This window comes from Artibeus jamaicensis, unplaced genomic scaffold, assembly GCF_021234435.1.
Source record: "Artibeus jamaicensis isolate MK-2021 breed Jamaican fruit bat unplaced genomic scaffold, CSHL_Jam_final contig_781, whole genome shotgun sequence".
In the NCBI taxonomy this organism is placed as follows: domain Eukaryota; kingdom Metazoa; phylum Chordata; class Mammalia; order Chiroptera; family Phyllostomidae; genus Artibeus; species Artibeus jamaicensis.
The window spans coordinates 8,016,264-8,035,771 of NW_026521968.1; the positions used below are offsets into that span (position 1 = coordinate 8,016,264).

At 53.8% G+C, this 19,508-nt stretch overlaps 2 protein-coding genes and 1 pseudogene across 2 annotated transcripts; 1 reads left to right on the plus strand and 2 right to left on the minus strand.

Annotated features, from left to right (window-relative positions):
• Positions 1-259: 259 nt before the first annotated feature.
• LOC119037183 (40S ribosomal protein S15-like) lies at positions 260-784 on the minus strand (annotated as a pseudogene).
• A 4,404-nt stretch (positions 785-5,188) lies between these two features.
• Positions 5,189-11,430, plus strand: YBX2 (Y-box binding protein 2). Its single transcript, XM_037129226.1, has 9 exons — positions 5,189-5,480; positions 6,113-6,176; positions 7,731-7,764; positions 8,621-8,710; positions 9,282-9,566; positions 9,752-9,855; positions 10,241-10,418; positions 10,853-10,936; positions 11,059-11,430. Exons 1-8 carry the CDS (start codon positions 5,204-5,206, stop codon positions 10,901-10,903), a joined length of 1,083 nt encoding a protein of 360 aa, XP_036985121.1. The 5' UTR covers positions 5,189-5,203; the 3' UTR covers positions 10,904-10,936; positions 11,059-11,430.
• A 452-nt stretch (positions 11,431-11,882) lies between these two features.
• Positions 11,883-17,964, minus strand: SLC2A4 (solute carrier family 2 member 4). Its single transcript, XM_037129225.2, has 11 exons — positions 17,722-17,964; positions 16,229-16,345; positions 15,941-16,113; positions 15,726-15,850; positions 15,499-15,614; positions 15,067-15,229; positions 14,793-14,980; positions 14,515-14,619; positions 14,288-14,389; positions 13,492-13,695; positions 11,883-12,987 (listed from the first exon to the last, which is right to left on the minus strand). Exons 1-11 carry the CDS (start codon positions 17,752-17,754, stop codon positions 12,784-12,786), a joined length of 1,530 nt encoding a protein of 509 aa, XP_036985120.2. The 5' UTR covers positions 17,755-17,964; the 3' UTR covers positions 11,883-12,783.
• Positions 17,965-19,508: the final 1,544 nt, after the last annotated feature.

A 19,508-nucleotide genomic window follows, 5' to 3' on the forward strand; every position in this document is an offset into this window, starting at 1 on the left:
TGCATGCCCCTTACTGGGAACCCAGCCAGCAACCCAGACATGTGCCCTGACTGGGAATTGAACTGGTGACCCTTTGATTCACAGCTTGTGCTCAATCCACTGAACTACACCAGCCAGGGCTAAATAAATATTTTTTTAAAAGGAAGAAACATTAGTTGGTATCAACCCTGCACTGTGGGCTCTCCTATAGGGAGATGAAAGCTCAGATTGTTGTTGGTTTTTAAAAAAATTTTTTTAAGTCAGTCTGTGCTTTTATTGGCTACTTGAGAGGGATGAAGTGGGAAGAGTGGGTGGCCCCAATGCGGGGGTGGGGCATGCTTTACTGGCTTATAGGTGAGGGAGAACTCACCCAGGTAGTGGCCAATCATCTCTGGCTGTGGGAGGTGAAGAATGGACCAGTGTTAGGTGACCATGGGTGGAAGGGCCCACACCCACCCAAGCAGCACAGCCTCACAAACACCTTGATTTCCACCTGGTTGAAGGTCTTCCCATTGTACACACCCACCATGCTGCCCACTATCTCTGGCAGGCTGATAAAGTCCTGCAGGTGTGTCTTCACCACTTCGGGCTTCTCCTTGGGGGGCGCTTCCTTCCTGACCTTGCGCAGGCGCTTTAGCAGTGAGTGCTGCTTCCTCCACAGGCTGTGGTTCAGCCGCCACCACTGTCTGGCACTCTAGAGCCGCATCAGCTGCTGATAGGACATGTCAAGTAGTTGATCGAGATCCACACTGTGGTAGGTGAACTTGCGGAAGTTCCGCTTCTTCTTCTGCTCCACTTCCGCCATCTTGGTTCTTCGGAAAGGATCACCCACTCTGCGTCTGCCAAAGCTCAGATTGTTTATGCATCAGTTTGACAACCAATGATACATAGGAGAACTAGTAATTACTGTTTTGTTTTAGAAGGTCCAGACACGTAATAAAAGTCTATTTGAGAAACCACTTCTGGGAAGCCTAGTCTACACTTGGACCGGATTTAGAGGATGAAGTCTGAAACTCCCGATGCCATATGGATTGAGACTTTGGAGTTCTTAGGGAGGGTATAGTACATTTTGCATATGGAAATGATGTAATTGTTGTGGTCAGATGGCAGACTATGTTACCCTATATTATCCAAATATTGTCACAGTAGCATTTCTCATTTCACATGCTCTTATCCTGTGTTTGCCATTCCCCATCAAAAGGTCTGATGGATCTGGGCAGGCTTGTGTCTGCTTTGGCCAAGGGATTGTTGAAAAAGATGGGAAAGTGTAGTCCTAGCACAGTGGATGGAAGTTGGTGACTTGGAAATTAGGCTCTGATGTTAGGTTGATCTGCATTTGAATCCCAGCTTAGCATGTTCCACAGTGGTGTGAGTTTAGGCTGGTTGCTTCACTTGACTATACCTCAGTTTCCTTATCTGAAAAACTGGGATAATTAACATACTATCCACTTCCCAGGGTTGTTGTAAGGACTAAATGACTGAAAGCATCTAATATACATAGAATGGTATATGGCACATGGTAAATGCTCAACAAATATTAGATCCTACTGTGGTATTTTGTTACAGTAGGTTAAAAAAACAAGGAAAGATGTTTCAAGAAGGAGGTAGTAAGTAATAGTCCTATGGTAGATAGGACAAGGAGGTAGAGGGTGGAAAAGGATCAAGGATTCAGCAGAGTGCTAGCAGAGCCTGGAAAGGGGAGGACCGAGGTAAGTAATGGTAGCTAAAGAGTAGATGGGAGAAGAGAAGATGGAGGCTGTAGGTATCAACACTCTCTCTCCAGCAGTTGAGAAATGACAGAGCAGGAATTCAGAGAAGTAGTAAACTCCAATTTGAGCTGCAAGAAGAAAGTCAGAGGGGAAAGTTGTTGGGAATATGTGGTACTAGTGGACAGAGGGGACACCACCTTTTAAATCTTTCAAATATCACCTCAGTTTGATACCATAAATCTCCACTTTTGCTGTGCTAAGCCTGGACATCCAGGAGAAACTGTTCTACAAATGAGAAATGGGCACTAAAGAATGATCCCTTGTGGGAATGTGGTGATAAACTCAGGAAGAAAGGGGTGGGAGGAGAAAAAATAGAGCTAAGATGCGAGCCTGTCACACTTCAGAAAGCCTTCAGAACAACTGGCTAGAGAGTCTGATAGAGGTGGGAATACCCTGGCTGGCATGTGGATTGAGTGCTGGCCTGCAAACCAAAAGGTAACCAGTTTGATTCCCAATCAGGACACATGCCTGGGTTGTGGGGTGGGTCACCAGTTGGGGGCATGAGAGAGGCAACCGATTGATGTTTTCCTTGCACACCGATGTTTCTCTCCCTTTCTCCTTCCCTTCTGCTCTCTCTAAAAGTAAATAAATAAAATATTTTTTTTTAAAAAAAGAGGAAGGACTCAGGGCTGGAAACATGAGTTTAAGAGCCAGTCATCAGCCCTGGGTGGTGTGGCTCAGTGAATTGAGTGCCAGCCTGCAAACCAAAGGGTCGCTGGTTGGATTCCTAGTCAGGGCACATGCCTGGGTTGCCAGCCAGGTCCCCAGTGGGAGGCACGTGAGAGGCAATCACACAATGATGTTTCTCTCCCTCTTTCCCTTCCCCATTTCTCTAAAAAATAAATCCTAAAAAAAAGAAGGGACATTAATAAAGAGAGAAGAGAGAGTGAAGGGGTTGTAGACCATTGCTGAAGCCAACTCAGTGGAGTTGGTGAGGTGTGAAAGAAAGATGAGGGAGTAGAGACAGTCAAGATTGATTTAAGGAAGTTCGGTGTTAAATTAATAGAGATGTACTACTGGGCAATACTTAAGGAGGCAGGGTGGGGCTTTCTGTTACAGTGACAGGAGAGAGAGACAACTTCAGGTGGGCAGGAGCAAATGAAAAGACAGTGACAGGGAAAGCAGGAAACCTTTTCCCATAGAGTGCCTGGAGCCCATAAAAATATTTAAATAACCAGAAAATTATATGCACCCTTCAACTGAACAGGAAAATTAATCGCATCTTTCTGTGGCATCTGCTAATTCTTACCCACGGGAACAGAGAACATGTAACTGTTGTACATACACATGTGTTGTTTCATGGTTCAGAGGCCTTGGTGGGAGTACTTTTCCCTGCAGCACCCCACCCCTGGTCTCCTAGCCAATTTTAATCTTACTACAAACAGGGCTCACCTTTCCCTTGAGCTTCCTCTCATTTCACTCGCAAAACTTACAATTAAACTTAGTCTACACCTGAGCTCTTTCTGTACCTTCCATGAGATTTTTTGTTGCCAGGGATACGTTGTAAAGTATCTTGCTTGCCTTTCTGCCAGCCTTGGTCTCCTGCTTCTGGCATCCCTTGAGCTTAGGTGTGGACACAGGTAAATCGGTCCTTAACAGGCTAAAGGAGGGTAGTCAGTTCTGTATCTTTCACAGCCTCGCCTCTTGATTTAGCTGTTTCCTCATCTTTTCTTTTCTTTTTTCCTGGGAAACAGAACTCTGAAACTGTGGGATGAGAGGGGCACACGATTAAATAACCGCAAGGAAGCCAGTGCAGGCGGCCCCCCCCGCCCCGAAAACGGCCAGGAGAGGGCGCTCCAGGACAGGGATTGGCGACGGCTGCCGCTGCGATTTGTGGAGAGCTAAGGGTTGGGTCTGGCAGGGGGACACCTGGACTAGGGAAGCGCACGTGGAGAGGAGCGGCGCGTGGAGGCACGTGTGCTGCCCCGGGCACTCCGTCCTGGCTAAAAATACGAACTGCCCAGAGCTGACCACATCCTCCATGGGTCGCGCAGGCGGCCCTCTGGAGGAGCGACTTCTAGAGCCGCGTTATTCTGGAAAAGAGATTGCGCCTCCCAGGACGGACCTCCCGGGCTCCTGAGAACCCGAGGCAGGCTTCCCACCAGGCCCCAGTCTTCTCAGCTGTGGAATGGGGACCATTCTTTCTTTTCCTTTTTGAAGAAATATGGAGAGCCTTTGTTGCGTCTGACACTGTTCCAGGCATCAGAACTGTTATTGCTGTGGAATTAACAGTCTAATGTTGCGGAGGGGACGGAGGGGGGGGCGGTTAGGGAGGCTGGGGAATAGAATAAAGAAGCAGAAGAACAAACAGATGTTCTCATATTTTCAAAAATGCCATGAGAAAAAAAAAGGATGATGTAATAGAAGTGATATGTAAGCTTGTATTTGAAGAAGTCACCCTGAGAGACACAGAGGGCATGTCTAGGCAGAGGAAACTACCTGTGCAAAGGTCTCGAGTGTCTCGAGTCTGGCTAATTGGAGAAAAGAAGAGAAGGGAACGGCCAGGGTGAGGGAGGCCCTGCCTCACCGGAGATTACAGCGCCCAGCACGACTGACCCTGAAACTGCTCTAGGGTGATAGACATCAGAGAGCGAGGGAAGAATAGCTTGATTAGAGTACCGACTACCTGGATTAACGTTTTTCAAACTCAGGGAAGAGTTGTGCATTTTGTTTACATGTAAATTTTACCTTAAAAACAAAAGGTGAGAGTCCCCAGCTTGTGACAGCTACCATGAGCTAGGAAAGTCGTTCTGTGTCTTCCAGCTTGCAGCGGGCAAATACCGCAGTCGGGGCTGTGTAGGCATACTCTAGAGAGAGGGTGGGGGCGGGCAGGGGGAAGGCATTCTCACCCAAGCAGCGTACGAGCAGGGCGGTCTCGAGGGTGGAGGGGGTCCGTGAGCTCGAGGCCAGACAGAGACTGCAGAGTCCCGGCCCCGACTCAGGTCGTTAGGGGCAACCTTGGAGGGGCCAACCCCACCCCGCCCTTCGCGCTGAGGCCAGGTGGCAGTTGGGGCGCCACCAGCCCGTTTGATTTCCCGCGGCCGGTGGAAAGGGGCGGGGGGAGGGGGGAAAAGGGGCTGTGGACCAATGGGTGTGGCTGCGTACAGTCACGTGACAACCTCGGGGCGGGGCCCAGGTGTACTTACGGGGCGGTGGGCGAGGGCCTCAGCCTCGACGCGCAGTCCGGGAGGCGGGGCGGGCGTGTGGGTCGGGGGGTGGGCTGCTCCGCTAGGATTGGCCTGTGGCCAGCAGGCGGGGCCTGCGCGCGCCGCGGCTGCAGGCTGCGATTGGCCTGGGTTCAGGGCCCGCTGCCGGCTTGCGGGCGAGCCTCGGGGCGCGAGGACCTGGTGGGGTGGTGGGTTCGCGAGCCGGGGGGAGAGGCTGGGGCGGTGGTGGCGGCGGTGGCGGCGGAGGAGGAGGTGGTGGCGGCGGGGGCCGGTACTGGACCCGGCGGGATGAGCGAGGTGGAGGCTGCAGCGGTGGCGTCAGTGGCCCCCGCGGCCACGGTGCCCACGACGGCGGCAGGGGTAGTAGCGGTGGTGGTACCGGTGCCGGCGGGGGAGCCACAGAAAGCAGGCAGCGGGGCGGGGGGCTTCGGGGTCGGAGCCGCCTCGGGCCCAGCTGCTGGGACCCCATCAGCGCCGGGCCCCCACACCCCTGGCAACCCGGCGACGGCGGCCTCGGGAACCCCCGCGCCCTCAGCCCGGAGTCAGGCGGACAAGCCGGTGCTGGGTGAGGGGGGGACGCGTGCCAGGGCGGTTCTAAGGGGGTGGGCGGGCTGGGTGAGGGGCGTTGTGGAGCCTGGTGGGGTCCAGAAAACCGAAGGCGGGCCTGGCCCGGAGGCTCAAAGGACTAGCTGGACTGGGGGCAGAGGACTTTACTGGGTTCCTCTAGTGGGAAGTGTTGACGTGCCTTCCTGGGTGGGAGGGCGTGGTAAGCAAGTCCTGCTAAGGCCTTGGGGTGGAGAATGAGCCTCAGGGTCTGGCCACGCCCCCGAGGTGGGAGACTTGGCCTAGGTGATTCAGGTTAGTACCAGGTAAATCTCTAAGCTGCGAAGCAGGTGCACTGGGGACCCTTACTTTAAGAAGGCTAGAAAACTCCTCAGGTATGACCTGAGGGCCCCCTTTTGTAGACTAGGTGAGTATGCGATCCTCGGTGAAGGGCCTGGATTTGTAGGCTATGAGGATCATGTCTTAGAGTTGGAAGGGTTTTGAAAGCCTGAGCTTGGCTGTGTGGGCACTTCCATTTGAAGTTAAGCTTATTAGACAATAGGGAGGTAGGTTAGATTTTGGAGTTTCTCAAGACTGAGTCCAACTCCATCTCTTCCCCCATCTTACTGTCCCTACTGCATCTCTGCCTGGCAGCAATCCAGGTCCTGGGCACTGTCAAATGGTTCAACGTCCGGAATGGTTACGGATTCATCAACAGGTATCTGAGGAACTCAGGGAGGGTGTGGAATGGGTGTCTTCCAAACTGGCCTGTGGGACTGGACACCTTCCCAATCTCATTTCTACCCTGGCCAAGGCACATGGTTGCAATCTCCAGCTGACACTGATTGAAAGTCTTTAAATCGTAGCACAAATGTGGGCAAGAAGATGTTCCTCATCTTCAAGGGCAGAAGAGGGTTGATTTAGGAAGTTGGCAAACCTGGCTCTGACCCTCCCAGCTTGTTTGTCTCACCTTCTAGTTTAGTTTGCCTCACCTTTGGGGCCGAATGTACCTGCTCTGTACTCCAAAGCTCAGGCCTCACTCATTTCCTCTTTAGGGCAGCACACATAGCATTCTTATAACTCATCTTCCTTAGAAAGTTATTGGCTCATTTGAATCCTCCCACCTAATGGGACTGAGGCTGGTGGGGGTTGGGGAAGGAACCAGCCTAGCCAGAGGCTGCTGCTTTGCTTCTCTTTGGCAGCCTTACTCCCTCCGGGCACTGGGAGGGGCCCTAGTGGCAGATTCTGAGCAAAGCCAGGTCTTTCCCTATGGCCCCTTCCCCAGCCAGGGCACCTTGCCCAACGCAGACCTCCTGGGAGACATTAGTTCCCTCTTAGCAGGCTGACCTTTGTGCAGATCCAAGTGCTTTACAGCTAGAATATTTGTTCTAAGGAAAGGCTCTTCTCTAATTCTGAAAACTGAGGACTCCTGGGAGGTTCTGAAGGAAAGCTTCTCCCCTCCTCCACATTGGGGTGGGATAAACTGGGGTAATAGGCTAGTAGTAATAGAGAATGATCGGATATTATCTTCTCTCTCACCCTTGGTCCCTTGGTGTGTTGAAAGAGGGCCTCACTGTGGGCTTCATCTCCTGGTTGAGGCTGAGAATAAAGTTTGGGGGCTGTTTAGAGCTAGTTCTTGACACATTGTCCCCATCTCAAGCTTTTTCTGCACCTTTTCCCCATCCCCACTTTCTTGCTCCTTGACTCTAGAAGGAAGGAGTCAGTGGAATTTTTTTAAAGATTTTATTTATTTAGAGAAAAGGGAAGGAGAAAGAGAGACAAAAATATCAATGTGTGGTTGCTCCTCATGCACCCCTACTGGAGACCTGGCCCACAACCCAGGCATGTGCCCTGACTGGAAATGGAATCAGCAACCCTTTGGTTCACAGCCCACACTCAATCCACTGAGCTACACCAGTGGGGGCAGGAGCGGAATTTTCCAACAGTGTTGGGGGTTGGGGGAAAGGAGGTGTTGACCAGGGGCAGTTACACCCATCACTACCAGGTTCTAAGTGGTAGACGGTGGAGTGCTCAGTGCCTGCAAGGTGAATTTGCCTTCGCTCTGCACCCCTCACGAAGCCCAGGTTTCCTTCCAGGGTCTTAAGTATACTTCTTTTCGTATCAGCTTCTGGGGGTCTTGCCAACCTCCAAGCTGCCATAGAAGGCTGGAGAGGATGAGCCTACTGATTTTAGGACTAGGCAGCTAGGGAGCCCTTGGGGGAGGTGAGTAACTCAACAAGGCCACCTCCTAACAATGCATCCTGTTCTGCAGGAATGACACCAAGGAGGATGTCTTTGTTCACCAGGTAAGAGTTAGGTTGGCTTTCTGAGGGGAGGAAGCTGCCCTCTCTTTAAAGACTTTTGCCATAATTCTTAGCAGCACAGATCGTGCTTCTCCAGCTTTGACCTCAACAGCATGCCCACCAGGAAATAGTTTCCCTCCCTGTCCACATCAGATGCCTGAATTACTGCCATTGGCTCCACTTGTGTTGGGTTGTTTCTCTAAGAAATATATGTGCTGCCCTCTGGGCATGGCGAGCTCAGTACCTACTGGAATGTGTTAACACCAGGGGAGTGGATCACAAACATTGTTCAGAGGAAAGGATACAGGCTTCAGACATTTGAGTGCAGTGGTTCTCAAAGTGTGGCCCCCGCACCGGCAGCATCACCTGACATCCAAAATCTCTGGCCCCCGACCTACTGAATCAGTCAGACCTACTGAATCAATCAGATCAGGGGCCAGCGATCTGTTTTAACTAGCTCTGCAGGTGATTCTGATGCAGGCCACAGTTTGAGAACCACTATTTTGGTGGAAAGAGCTCTCAGTGGGTTTGAGGTTAGCAGTACAGTACATTTTACCCATTTTGCAACTTAAGACTGTCTCGTGTTTCATGTCTCCCTTTTTAAAATCCCTGAGGGGTAAAGGGAGGAGGGCGTGTGTCCTGGAGACAGACCCCCTCCTCCGGGAGGTAACTGTACAATCATTCTTGAGGCCCCTAGTTTATGGCTTTTCCCCTATTAACTCTTGACTACCTTCTCCTTGCTCCACCCTCCAGCCCTAGCCCACAAGTAAAATGGTGAAAAGAATAAAGTTGGGTGGTGGGCCCAACAGGGGTGAGAGAGACTAGTCCTCACCTTTCTCATGGCCTTTCCCCTAACCAGACAGCTATTAAAAGAAACAACCCCAGGAAGTTTCTGCGCAGCGTTGGAGATGGGGAGACTGTGGAGTTTGATGTCGTGGAAGGAGAGAAGGTTTGGGGGCTGTGATGGGATATAGAGTGGGAGGGTGGCCTGGATGTCATCCCAGGCTTTGCCCCTCCTGAGGCCAGCTCCTTCCTCAGGCTTGTCAACCCAGACTGTGTTCTCAGGCAGCTGTTGTCATTTTTAACACTTTGGCTGATCTAAGGGATATTCTAAAGAACAAGTCCCTGTTATCACTTAGTAATTAATATTAGGTTTCTTTGTAGTTCAAGCACATGTCTGTTCTCCACATGGGACCCTGTCCGAGGGCTCTGAGTCAGCCCTCTAGTAAGATGGACAGTTGCTGCCAGACCTTTCTCCATCCACACCCCCCACCTCCCATCTTAAGCTCAAGAGGGCCCGGTAGCAGCTATTTCAAAAGGACAAATTGCAGAGGTAGACCCTCCTAGAAGGGTCCAAACACACCATTGCCCCCCCTGGGGGAGGGTGAGAAGAAGTTAGAGGGGCTGAAGAAAGCTGAAGAGAGGATTTAGCTGGAAGAAGGAGGATACTAATGATTCGAGCCACTTTGGGAATGTTGTGTGTTTGTTGTTGGAGCAAGTTCTCTCCACCCCTTTTCCAGGGTGCAGAAGCTGCTAATGTAACTGGGCCTGGGGGTGTGCCAGTGAAGGGCAGCCGCTATGCCCCCAATCGACGTAGGTTCCGCCGATTCATCCCCCGTCCTCGCCCAGCTGCCCCACCGCCCATGGTGGCGGAGGCCCCATCAGGTGGGACAGAACCAGGCATCGAAGGGGAGCGAGCTGAAGACCCTGGGCAAAGGCCCAGACGACGGCGCCCACCACCCTTCTTCTACCGGCGTCGCTTTGTGCGAGGCCCAAGGCCCCCCAACCAGCAGCAGCCTATAGAGGTGAGAGGGGAACTGGGAATGTAGAACCAGCTACTCACATCTTAGGGAAGGCCTGGGAGTTGGGGAAGAGAGAGAGCACAGGGTCCCCAGAGGAAGTGGAACCCAGGGTTGGGAAGAACTGTGGGCACCTGGGTCCTAGGCAGCCGCTGTTACCCCAGCTCACCAGGGCCGCTGTATGTTGCCAGGGCACTGATGGGGTAGAACCTAAAGAGACAGCCCCATTGGAGGGGGACCAACAGCAGGGAGATGAGCGGGTCCCCCCACCCAGATTCCGGCCCAGATACCGCAGGTAAGACTTCCTCTACAGGGTCCTCTTTTCCAGGGTTCTACCTTTTCCTTTGCTGTCCAGTACTGGACAGGGGTGATAGGTATAGGGATATAGGAAGGGTAAGGAGGATGGGAAGGGGAAGAGCTAAGCTCTCAAGACAAGCCTGAAGCTAGTGATGCAGGAGATGGGGAGGGGAGCTGAGAGGTCACTGCATTGGTGCTCTGGGGAAGCAGCGCCTGGGGCTGAAAGCTTGGCTCCTGGGGGTGGAGTGGGGGGATGGAATGGGGAAGCTGGCTGGTCCCCACCCCACATATATTCCTCTCCTAGGGAGGTCCTGGGAGGAAGGGAGGGAGGTAGTCTGCACGGGGCTTCCCACACTCTTTGGTGTTCACACTTCTCTCCCCAGGCCTTTCCGCCCCAGGCCACCCCAGCAGCCTACCACAGAAGGTGGGGATGGCAAGACCAAGCCCAGCCAAGGACCCTCTGATGGTTCCCGGCCTGAGCCCCAGCGCCCACGAAACCGCCCCTACTTCCAGCGGCGACGGCAGCAGCCCCCTGGACCCAGGCAGCCCACAGCCCAGGAGGTGACCTCAGTTTAACTGTCCATCTGCTGTGGGACCCACTTCCCCCTTTACTTTCTTTCCTCTTTCCCCTTTCCCTTCTCCCCCTCCCCAAATTACTCTATCCTTCTGTTCCCCTATCCCTTGGCCCTGCCCCCACCCCACCCGACCCTACCCCCTTTCATGCAACCTGACACTAGAGTCAGTACTGCTGGGTGCACCTCTGGCAGGCACCCCCCCCCCACCAGGAAGCCCCAGCAGAAGCAGTCTGTCCCATGTCAGTCCCTGCAGACACCCTTCTAAGTTCTGCTTGAGCCACAGCACCAGCTGTGGATGTAAACTGAGGGAGGAATGGGAAGGGGGTGTGGGAATGAACGGGAAGAGAAGAGGTGGAAGAGGGTTGAAGTTGGAGGACTCTGAAGAACAAGAGGGTCTCAACTGACCACTGTCCTGTCTAGACCTCAGCCGCCATCAACAGTGGGGACCCCCCCCCCACCATGCTGGAGTGATTCCAACTCAAGGACACCCAGAACTACCATCTGGTGAGTGGCTGCTTTCCGAGAGGACCCAAGGTGGGGAGCCAAGAGGGCGAGGAGCCAAGAGGGTGGGGAACAGGGTCCGGATAACTTACTAGTCATGACTGTCCTTTCTTCTTCTCTCTCAGGTATCTGCCAGTTTTTCCAACTGACCTGCACCCTACCCAGCACCCCCTGCCCCCTTTCCCGTAATTCATGACATCAAAACACCAGCTTTTCCCCATTTTCCATGAGACTCAGGAGGGCCAAAGCAACAGCCTTTTTTTTTCCTCTCTCTCCCCTACCAAGGGTTGAAGGAAGGGGTTCATCCTTTTTGTTCAGAGGCATCAACTCCCTCCCCTAAGTCAGGCTGAGAAGGAACCAGCCAGCTCTTACCTCCTCCTGGTTGTTTTTCTTTCCCACCCCAGTTTATTTTTTGTTTCCCCTCTGCCCGCTCCCTCTGAAGCCATTTTATGAACTGTCATGTGCCACCTGAGCCTCCAGTAAAACCAAAAACAGGCTTTCTTGTGTCTTGGTCTCTGCCTCATTTCTGTTCTTCGAATTACTGGTAACTTGCTGGTAAACTTGGGGAGGAGGAGAATGTGCCGGGGGAAGTGGGCAGGGCCTGGTCATGAACATTGGCCCCGTGTTTCTATCCATGGAGCTCTGAGCAAGTGCTTTCATCCCTGTGAGAATCACCTTCCCCATCTGTAAAATGGGGATAATGTGTCCCTTGTAGAATGAGTGTTTTGTAAAGTACCGAGAATGCAGTCTGTCCCTTGCAGCTACAGCTTATTAGCATTTACTGCTAATTAAAGCAATGACTAGAAATATAAGCGGGGGGCATGAGTGACAACAGCCAGAGGATCCTTCAACCTAGAGCTGAGGTGGGGCAGAGACGGAGGGAGAGAGGGGAGGGGAAGTTATGGTCCCTGAGCCCAACCTTCAGTGCCTCCACGACAGGACACTCATCTCATACAGTAATTTTATATTCGTATCTGTATATTTACATTTAGTACAACAGACTTGGTTTCTTCTCCCTACCCCTTCTTTTTAAAACAATACAAAAATATCTGAAGATTACTCCCAGCCCAGTGTTTACAGGCAGTCTTTCAAATCTCTTTCCCTTAGTTGGTCAAAAGCCTGTGGGCACAACACCCTCCTAGAATGGGAGAGGAAGGGAGAGCTGGGGCCTTGGAGAGCAGTCAGGGTACAGCCCAGAGCCCTAAGTTTAGAGGCAGGAACTTGCTGTTCCTTTCTCTCACCAGGTATGGGCAGGTGTTCCCTCTTGCCTTAGAAGGTTGAGCAAGAGGACTGAGCCTGCAGTGAGAGAGGTGAGGTTAGACATTGGGAAGGTGCATCCTTTGCCTTGGAGGGGTCCAGAGAGAGCCCTCTTCACCCTGAGTCTATGTGGCAAGAACTCAGAGAAAGTGCCAGAGAGTAGGAGGAGTCCAAGGAGACAGGAAGTTGTTTCCCTTCTCCATTCCTGCTCTGTACCTCAGTTCACCCACACTAAAGTCAGTTGTAGAGCCTCTCCTCCAATCCCTCTTCTCTAGCAGAGGGGCACAAGTAAATTCTGGAGCTGAGGAAGGATGGGGGTGAACTATGGAGAAAGGAGGAGGGGGACAAAAGGGGAGATGGCCCACCCTGATGGCCACAGCCTAACCATAACACATAAATAATTCAAGAGTCACACGAGGGGAAAGAGGGGTGCTCAGACTACACCTGCCCTCCAGCTTCCCAATTTCACCAGGCTGCAGGGGCTTTCTCCACCCCGGAAGTGACGGGGAAGAGAGGGTTAAAGTGCCACAAAGGAAAGGAGGGGGTCTCCAGGGACATAGAGAGGACTGGCTCTCCCACCCCTGCCTGGACCCTCAGTCATTCTCGTCTGGCCCTAAATACTCAAGCTCTGTGCTGGGCTTCACCTCCTGCTCTAAAAGAGAGGGTGTCCGACGGAAGGCAGCTGAGATCTGGTCAAACGTCCGGCCTCGGGTTTCAGGCACTCTTAAGAAGGTGAAAATGAAGAAGCCGAGTAGGAGGACAGCAAATAGAAGGAAGACGTAGGGACCCATAGCATCCTGGGACAGGCAAAGAAAGAGGTGTGACAAAGGGGAGGGGAAGCCAGGAGCTAAAGTCTCTTGCAGGGAGCCCAATACTGCAGAGGGCAGAGGGCTGCTTTTCAGGGCAATGGAAATACCCAGGAGTGAGAATTTAATGAAGAAACAGATCCTTTGAAACCCAATTCTTCTATAGTTTTTCACCCTCTTACCATCCTGAGTTGCTATACTCAGAGTGGACTCCCAGCCATTCACTGTATTAGTATGAAGTTTATAATTTTATTCCTAGTCTAAATAAATTATGCCGCTAGTTTGTTTTGAAGACACCTCTGTTGTTTTGCGATCTAATTCAACTCCCTTCTTTCTTTTGATTCTGGTGGAGCGGGTGGTCTTCAGGGCCCACATCATCCACTAATAGACCAGCAGGGCTAGGGGAGTGCCTGACTAGAAAGCCAACGGGCTAGCCGAGAGTCGTCCCCCTTTGGCCTATGGTTGTGGGAGAATGGACAGGAGCAGACCACCTACCGCAACATACTGAAAACACATGCCAATCAGGAAGTTGCACGTCCAGTTGGAGAAACCGGCCACAGCCATGGCTGCTGGGCGGGGTCCCTGGCTGAAGAGCTCGGCCACAATGAACCAGGGGATGGGGCCAGGGCCAATCTCAAAGAATGCCACAAAGCCGAAGATGGCCACGATGGAGACATAGCTCATGGCTGGAACCCGCTCCTGGGGACCAGGCAGGGAGGGTGGAAATTCATGTCAGATCTTTCTGGATCTTCCTTTGTGCTCAGCCCAGAGACTGAAACCAATCCCTCCCAGCAGCTCATGGGGAGGGAAGCTGCCACCCTCAGTTCAACCAGGCTCTTGAGCACTTCTGAACACTGACACTGAGCTGGCTGCCCCATGCCGACTGGAAGCAGAGGGAATGTTATGGACTTTCAGCTATTAAGAAAATTAATTCCCAAAGACAAGGAAAAAAAAAATAAGAGAATAACAAAAACAGTAGCAGCAACAACAACAAAAAATGTAATCAATTCCCCCTTGGTTCTAAAGCTGGGTCCTTAGGAATTATTGCTCCCAGGGCTGGACAGCGGCTCTCCCTCCTGGCTGCCAGAGTTGTGCTGCACTACTGCTTCCCCCCAAGCATGGGAGGAAGTGCTGCCTGGGTCCTTTGGGAGCACAGACCACAGTCCTAGCACACAGGCTCGCTCCAGGATCAAAGGCACATATGTTGAGGAACAGCCCTGACTGGACACAGCCTCTTGGGGAGGTCCCCGTGGGTTGGGCCACTGGTCACCTTCCCAGTCCCAGGCCTCACCAGCAGAAGCAGAGCCACAGTCATCAAGATGGCACAGCCACACATTCCCGCCAGGCCCAGAAGATGGAGGGTCCGGCGCCCAGCACGCTCCACCAAGAGCACCTGTGGGGAGAGTCAGGGCTTGGCAGGGAGCTTCAGGGCATGGGAGGTGGGAGGGAGTGGGTGGGTGGAGACAACAAAGGGATGTGAAGTCAATGGTGATAGCCATTTCAGAGGCCAGCAGTTACCGAGACCAAGGTGAAGACTGTGTTGACCACACCCGCTCCTATGGTGGCATATGCTGGCTGTCTTACCCCCGCCGTCTCAAAAATGCTGGTTGAATAATAGAAAACCTAGAAGTGGGGGGGGGGGGAAAGAAAGAGGATGGCAGGGATGTCCATCCCTCCCCTGCAGGCACACCAAGACGGACTCACCCTGAGTTTTAAGGGAGGGGGCTTGTTCCCTTCTCCTCTCCTCTAGGGCTGTTCCCTAACCCTGTCCTTCCTGGAGGCTGTGGCATACATACGGCATTGATGCCTGAAAGCTGCTGGCTCAGCTGCAGCACAACTGCAATGACTAGGGGCTGCCGGTGGGTACGGCTGCCCAGGAGCTGCAGCAGGGATAGTGGCCGCTCACACTCCAGCTTCCGCTTCTCCTCCTTCAGCTCAGCTAGCGCTCCAGACACATCGGCCCAGCCTGTCAGGCGCTTCAGACCTGGAGGTGAGGTGGGTCAGGCCTGAGAGGACGAGGAGAAGGTCTGGGAGGGGGGTAGGCACTAGCAAGATGGGGTAGAAGCTCACTCCTTTTGGCAGGCCCCTCCAGGTTCCGGATGATGTAGAGGTAGCGGGGGCTCTCTGGGCAGAAGGGCAGCAGGATCATCTGCAGGAGGGCAGGCAGGATTGTGATGCCCAGGAGCAGTGGCCATAGAGTGGCAGTGCCCAGCATGGACTCCAAGCCCAGCACCTGTGAGAGAAGGAAGGCAGGCCATTCAGCCTGTTTCCCATAGCCCCTCCCCAAACCCCTCCCTTCTCTATCTCTGCCCCAGTCTCCCCTCCCTCTCTAAACCCCAACAAAGGGCAGGGGACCTTTCTGGCTTTTGCCTGGAAGAGCCATGCCCAGGGGAGGGAGCAGGAAAGTGGTGTGAGGGGTGGTGGCTGTGGGGGCCTCTCACTGGAAGCACAGACTGACTCCGAGCATGGGTCCTATCTTCTTATGAGGCCAGTCCCAGTCACCTGGGCAATCAGAATGCCAATGACGATAGCTAGTTGGTTGAGTGTCCCCAAAGCACCCCGCAGGTGAGTGGGGGCGATCTCCCCCACGTACATGGGCACCAGCCCTGACGTCAGCCCTGCACAGAGGGAAGAAGAGAGGGCTGAGGCAGCTGCGCACTCCTTCCCCCCAAACCCGGGATGGTAAAGGAGAGCAGGGCACTGGGCAGGGCCATGGTGCCTGTGGGTACCTGAGTAGGCACCAATGAGGAACCGTCCAAGGATGAGCATCTCATAGGAGGCAGCAGCGTTGGCCAGGCCCATGAGGGTGCCCCCCAGCACTGCCAGGGCGTTGTTGACCAGCATCGCCCTCTTCCTGGCAGGCAGAGAGTGGGGCTGTGAGAGTTAGGGTGCCTGTGCCGTGGCTCCCTTCCTGTCCCCTACCCTTGTCCTCCAGGCCCCATACCTTCCCAGCCACTGAGAGATGATGCCAATGAGGAAGGAGGAGACCATGCCGCCCACAGAAAAGATGGCCACGGAGAGAGCCCAGAGGGTTGTGAGGGTGCCTGGGGGGATGGAGCCAGGTCCCTCTGGCCCCTGTCTCCCCAGCCACGTCTCATTGTAACTCTGTTCGATCACCTGGGAAGACAGCAGAAGAGTGAGTTCCCACAGACCCTCCCCTCTCTTCTCATCCCTATTGTCCCCTACCTTCCTTGTTTGGGCACCCCCACTCTGTCAGCCACAGGACCCTCACCTTCTGTGGAGCATTGATGACCCCAATGTTGTAGCCAAACTGCAGGGAGCCAAGCACAGCAGAGAATACCGCGAGGACCAGGGTCCCAGTGACTCGCTGCCGAGGGGGTTCCCCTTCCTGGGCAGGCAGAAGTAGAGAGGAGGCGTGTCACATGGAAACACAGTTTCTTTCCTTCCTTCAGGGGCCTGGGCTTGTGCCCAGCCAGAGCCTTATGTTACTGGGTTCCATCCAACGTGCTGGGTGAGGGAAACTGGGCCATATTAGGACTTGTGGGAAGATCTGAGTGTAAACAGGAGCAGAAAGAACCCCACAGTAACCAGGGCACAGAGGAGAAACTGAATGTTTGAGTCCAGCCAGCAGAGAAATGTTTGAGGACCTAGGTCTCACAATTCCTCTGTGACCTTGGGACAGGCTTAGCCTGAAGAGACCTGAGTTCAGTTTGTGTGACCTTGGGCAAGTCACTTCCCCACTTTGAACATAGATTTCCTCTAGGTTAGGAGAGGTAGAGGGATTGTTGCTCGCTTTGTCTACCTGTCAATGAAAGTGTGAAAATCAAAATAAAATGTTAACAGCATCCTGGACAGGACTGGTCTTATAAACTGACAGTGCATTATCATCAGCAGCCTCTATTCTCTTCCCTCCCCTCTGGGGGTTCTCTCAGTTAGCTCCTGGAGGCCCCCAACAGGCTCAAAAAGAGCAATTCCAAAAAGGACATTGCGGTCATTTCTTCCGGCCTGTGGCCCTTGTGGTGGCCTTCTCTATCTACACACACACACACACACACACACACACACACACACACACACACACACCCCACCCCTGTCTCTCCTCCTCTCTAAGCCCCAACAAAGGGCAGGGGACCTTGTTGGCTTCTGCCTCCAAGAGCCATGCCCAGGGGATGGGGGCGGGAAAGTGGTGTGAGGGGCGGTGGCTGTGATGGCCTCTCACTGGCGGCACAGACTGTCTCCAAGCAGAAACCTGAGCTGGGGGAGTGGGGGGCAGGGAGGGTGCCGATCCTCTCTGCCCCTCCACCAACCATGGGGCCAAGGGAAAGTTCAGCGTTCTGGAGAACCGCCAGGGGTGGAGGGGGGGGGGCAACGGAGGGCCTCTGGTACTCTAAAACTCCCCAGGAGCCGGAACAGACAGAGAGCTCCTGGAGACCCGCCTGGATCTGCTTTCTCAAACTGGATCGAGGACAAGGTGTCCCTGATTCTGGCGCAATTATCCGTGCCCTAGAGAAGGGGGCGAGCTGTTGTCTCAAAAAACCCAGCTGTGGTCCGTGCCCCTGACCGGTCCCCCAGACCCACTCAGCCTCTTAGAGGGACTGGAATACGACAGTCACGGGTTGTCCAGCCCGAGTATAAATAGCCAGGTTCCCACCCCCACCCAGAGCCTGTGCCGGACCGCGTCCCTTGGCTGATCCCAACTTGCGACCCCAACCCGAGGAAAGCCAGACCCATGCCCCCGTCCCACCATCGCATGCTGAACCCTACTTCTGAGCCGATCTGTTGGAAGCCCGACGGCATCTTGTCTTAGGAGCTGGAGCTGCAGTTAAGGAGAGGGAGGCGACTGGGGTCTGCGGCCCAGCTTGGCAGGCAGAGGGTGCGGGGGCGACGGGGGTCCCGGAGTAAAACGCGGAGGGTGGGCCTAGCGGGACCCACAGCCAAAGCCAAGGAGCCCGAGAGCGGCAGGGCTCCCGGGGATCTGGCGGAGCCGGGCCTGATGGAAGAGACCTGAGGAGCCCCCACAGCCCCCACGGGCCACGCCCTTCACAACACCCATTGGCTAGGAGCCCGCACACCCCAGAAGGCCACGCCCCCCTAAGCCTGGGGTTTAGAATTTGGCTCCAGATAGCGGGTTGCCCAGCCAGGTCACACCCCTCAGTGTGCCCGACGAGACACTCCCCTCAGGTTCCTTCCAGCTTCTTGCTGGGAAGTTTTGAGAAAAATTACTTGGAGCATAGAAGGCCTAGTCTCCGTCGTGTGAAGATTATTCCCATCAGCCAACGTTTTGGGCAGAAGAGGCGACTTAAAACTCCTTTGCCGTGGGTTGGGACGGTGGGGTCCGAGAGGAGGGGATGGGCCAGGTATACTTGCCGGGGGTGGGGTGGGGTGGGGAACTGGGGTGGCCTGAGACAGCGGGTGAGACGGCTCTCGGGGTGCGTGAGGAGCAATGGCCTAAAGTAACCCGCGGTTATTTTTAGCTCACACTTTGGGAGAAGCCAAATGTCAGGTCCCGGGTGTCCCGGCCTGTCCCAGGCTGGGAAAGCCAGGGAGATGGAACCTTAAAGGGTCCGCAACACGTTTCCCACGCGGGGGTGGCCCTGGAGGACAGGAAATTCCGTTCCTAACAGGTCAGGTGACCCTCTTTGTATTCATCCCTGCTCCGGGAACTGCCTAGCTGGCCTTTCACGTACTCCTCCCCTGTTCCTCACGTTGGTTCCTGGAGTAGGTCCCAGGGACAGGTGGTCACACCAATCACGCCACCAGTCCTGAGGTCTCTGAGCCCCCACACATGTGCTGGTCGCGTGGACAACTTGGACACGCTTTCTGGAGGCCACTCCCAGTTTGAATCTCTTGCTAAATCCTGGCAAGTGAGGAGGACGCGACCTAGAGTGGGCTCCTCCAGGGGAAAGCGGAACAAGGAATACAGAAGGCTCTCAGCTCACTAAACAGGGTTCAGAAGCGCGGGACTGTAGTGCCACCTGGAGGGAGAGCGAGGACCCGCTAGCAGATGGGGCCCATCGTCCCTGGCCATTCTACCTCTTTAAGGCTTCTGTTACATCCAACTGAGGCCTTTTCTTGGAGCTCCAGATCCGAATGTTCAGCTACCGCCTGGATGGAATCCAAACTTGCTCCTCCTAATTTTCTCATCTCAGTGAATGGTTTCAATAGCCACCCTGTCACTTCTATCAAAATCCTGGAAATCGTGGTTATTTTCTCCTCTCCCGCAGCCTCCTTTATCCAGTTAGTTACTAACATTGGTGTTTTGACTTCCTAAACTCACAGTCGTCTGATTTTCTTCACCTGTTCTGCTGTCAAGTTGGTCCAGATCAACCTCACTCTGACTAGGGTTCCTGCCCCTCCTTTTCCCTTACATGGAGGGTAGAGTATGATACAAAAGAATTCACCCTCATCACTCTCACCTCAAAAGTCACCGGCTTTTTGTTGCCCCCACTTTCAATTTCAAATCCCTTTTCAGAGTGCACAAAACATCCTGCCTCTCCTCTCCTGTCTCTTCCTCACCTTCTATCTTCTCCACTCAATATCTGACTACTTTC

Excerpts from the sequence above, each read along its gene's own strand:
- SLC2A4 (XM_037129225.2), bottom strand. The coding sequence starts at position 17,754 with ATGCCGTCGGGCTTCCAACAGATCGGCTCAGAA. Across the intron at positions 15,851-15,940 it reads ATCTCTCAGTGGCTGGGAAG|GAAGAGGGCGATGCTGGTCA; the intron begins GTATGGGGCCTG and ends TCTGCCTGCCAG. Across the intron at positions 14,390-14,514 it reads CAGTCTTCACCTTGGTCTCG|GTGCTCTTGGTGGAGCGTGC; the intron begins GTAACTGCTGGC and ends CTCTCCCCACAG.
- YBX2 (XM_037129226.1), top strand. The coding sequence starts at position 5,204 with ATGAGCGAGGTGGAGGCTGCAGCGGTGGCGTCAGTGGCCCCCGCGGCC. Across the intron at positions 7,765-8,620 it reads AGGATGTCTTTGTTCACCAG|ACAGCTATTAAAAGAAACAA; the intron begins GTAAGAGTTAGG and ends TCCCCTAACCAG. Across the intron at positions 8,711-9,281 it reads ATGTCGTGGAAGGAGAGAAG|GGTGCAGAAGCTGCTAATGT; the intron begins GTTTGGGGGCTG and ends CCCCTTTTCCAG.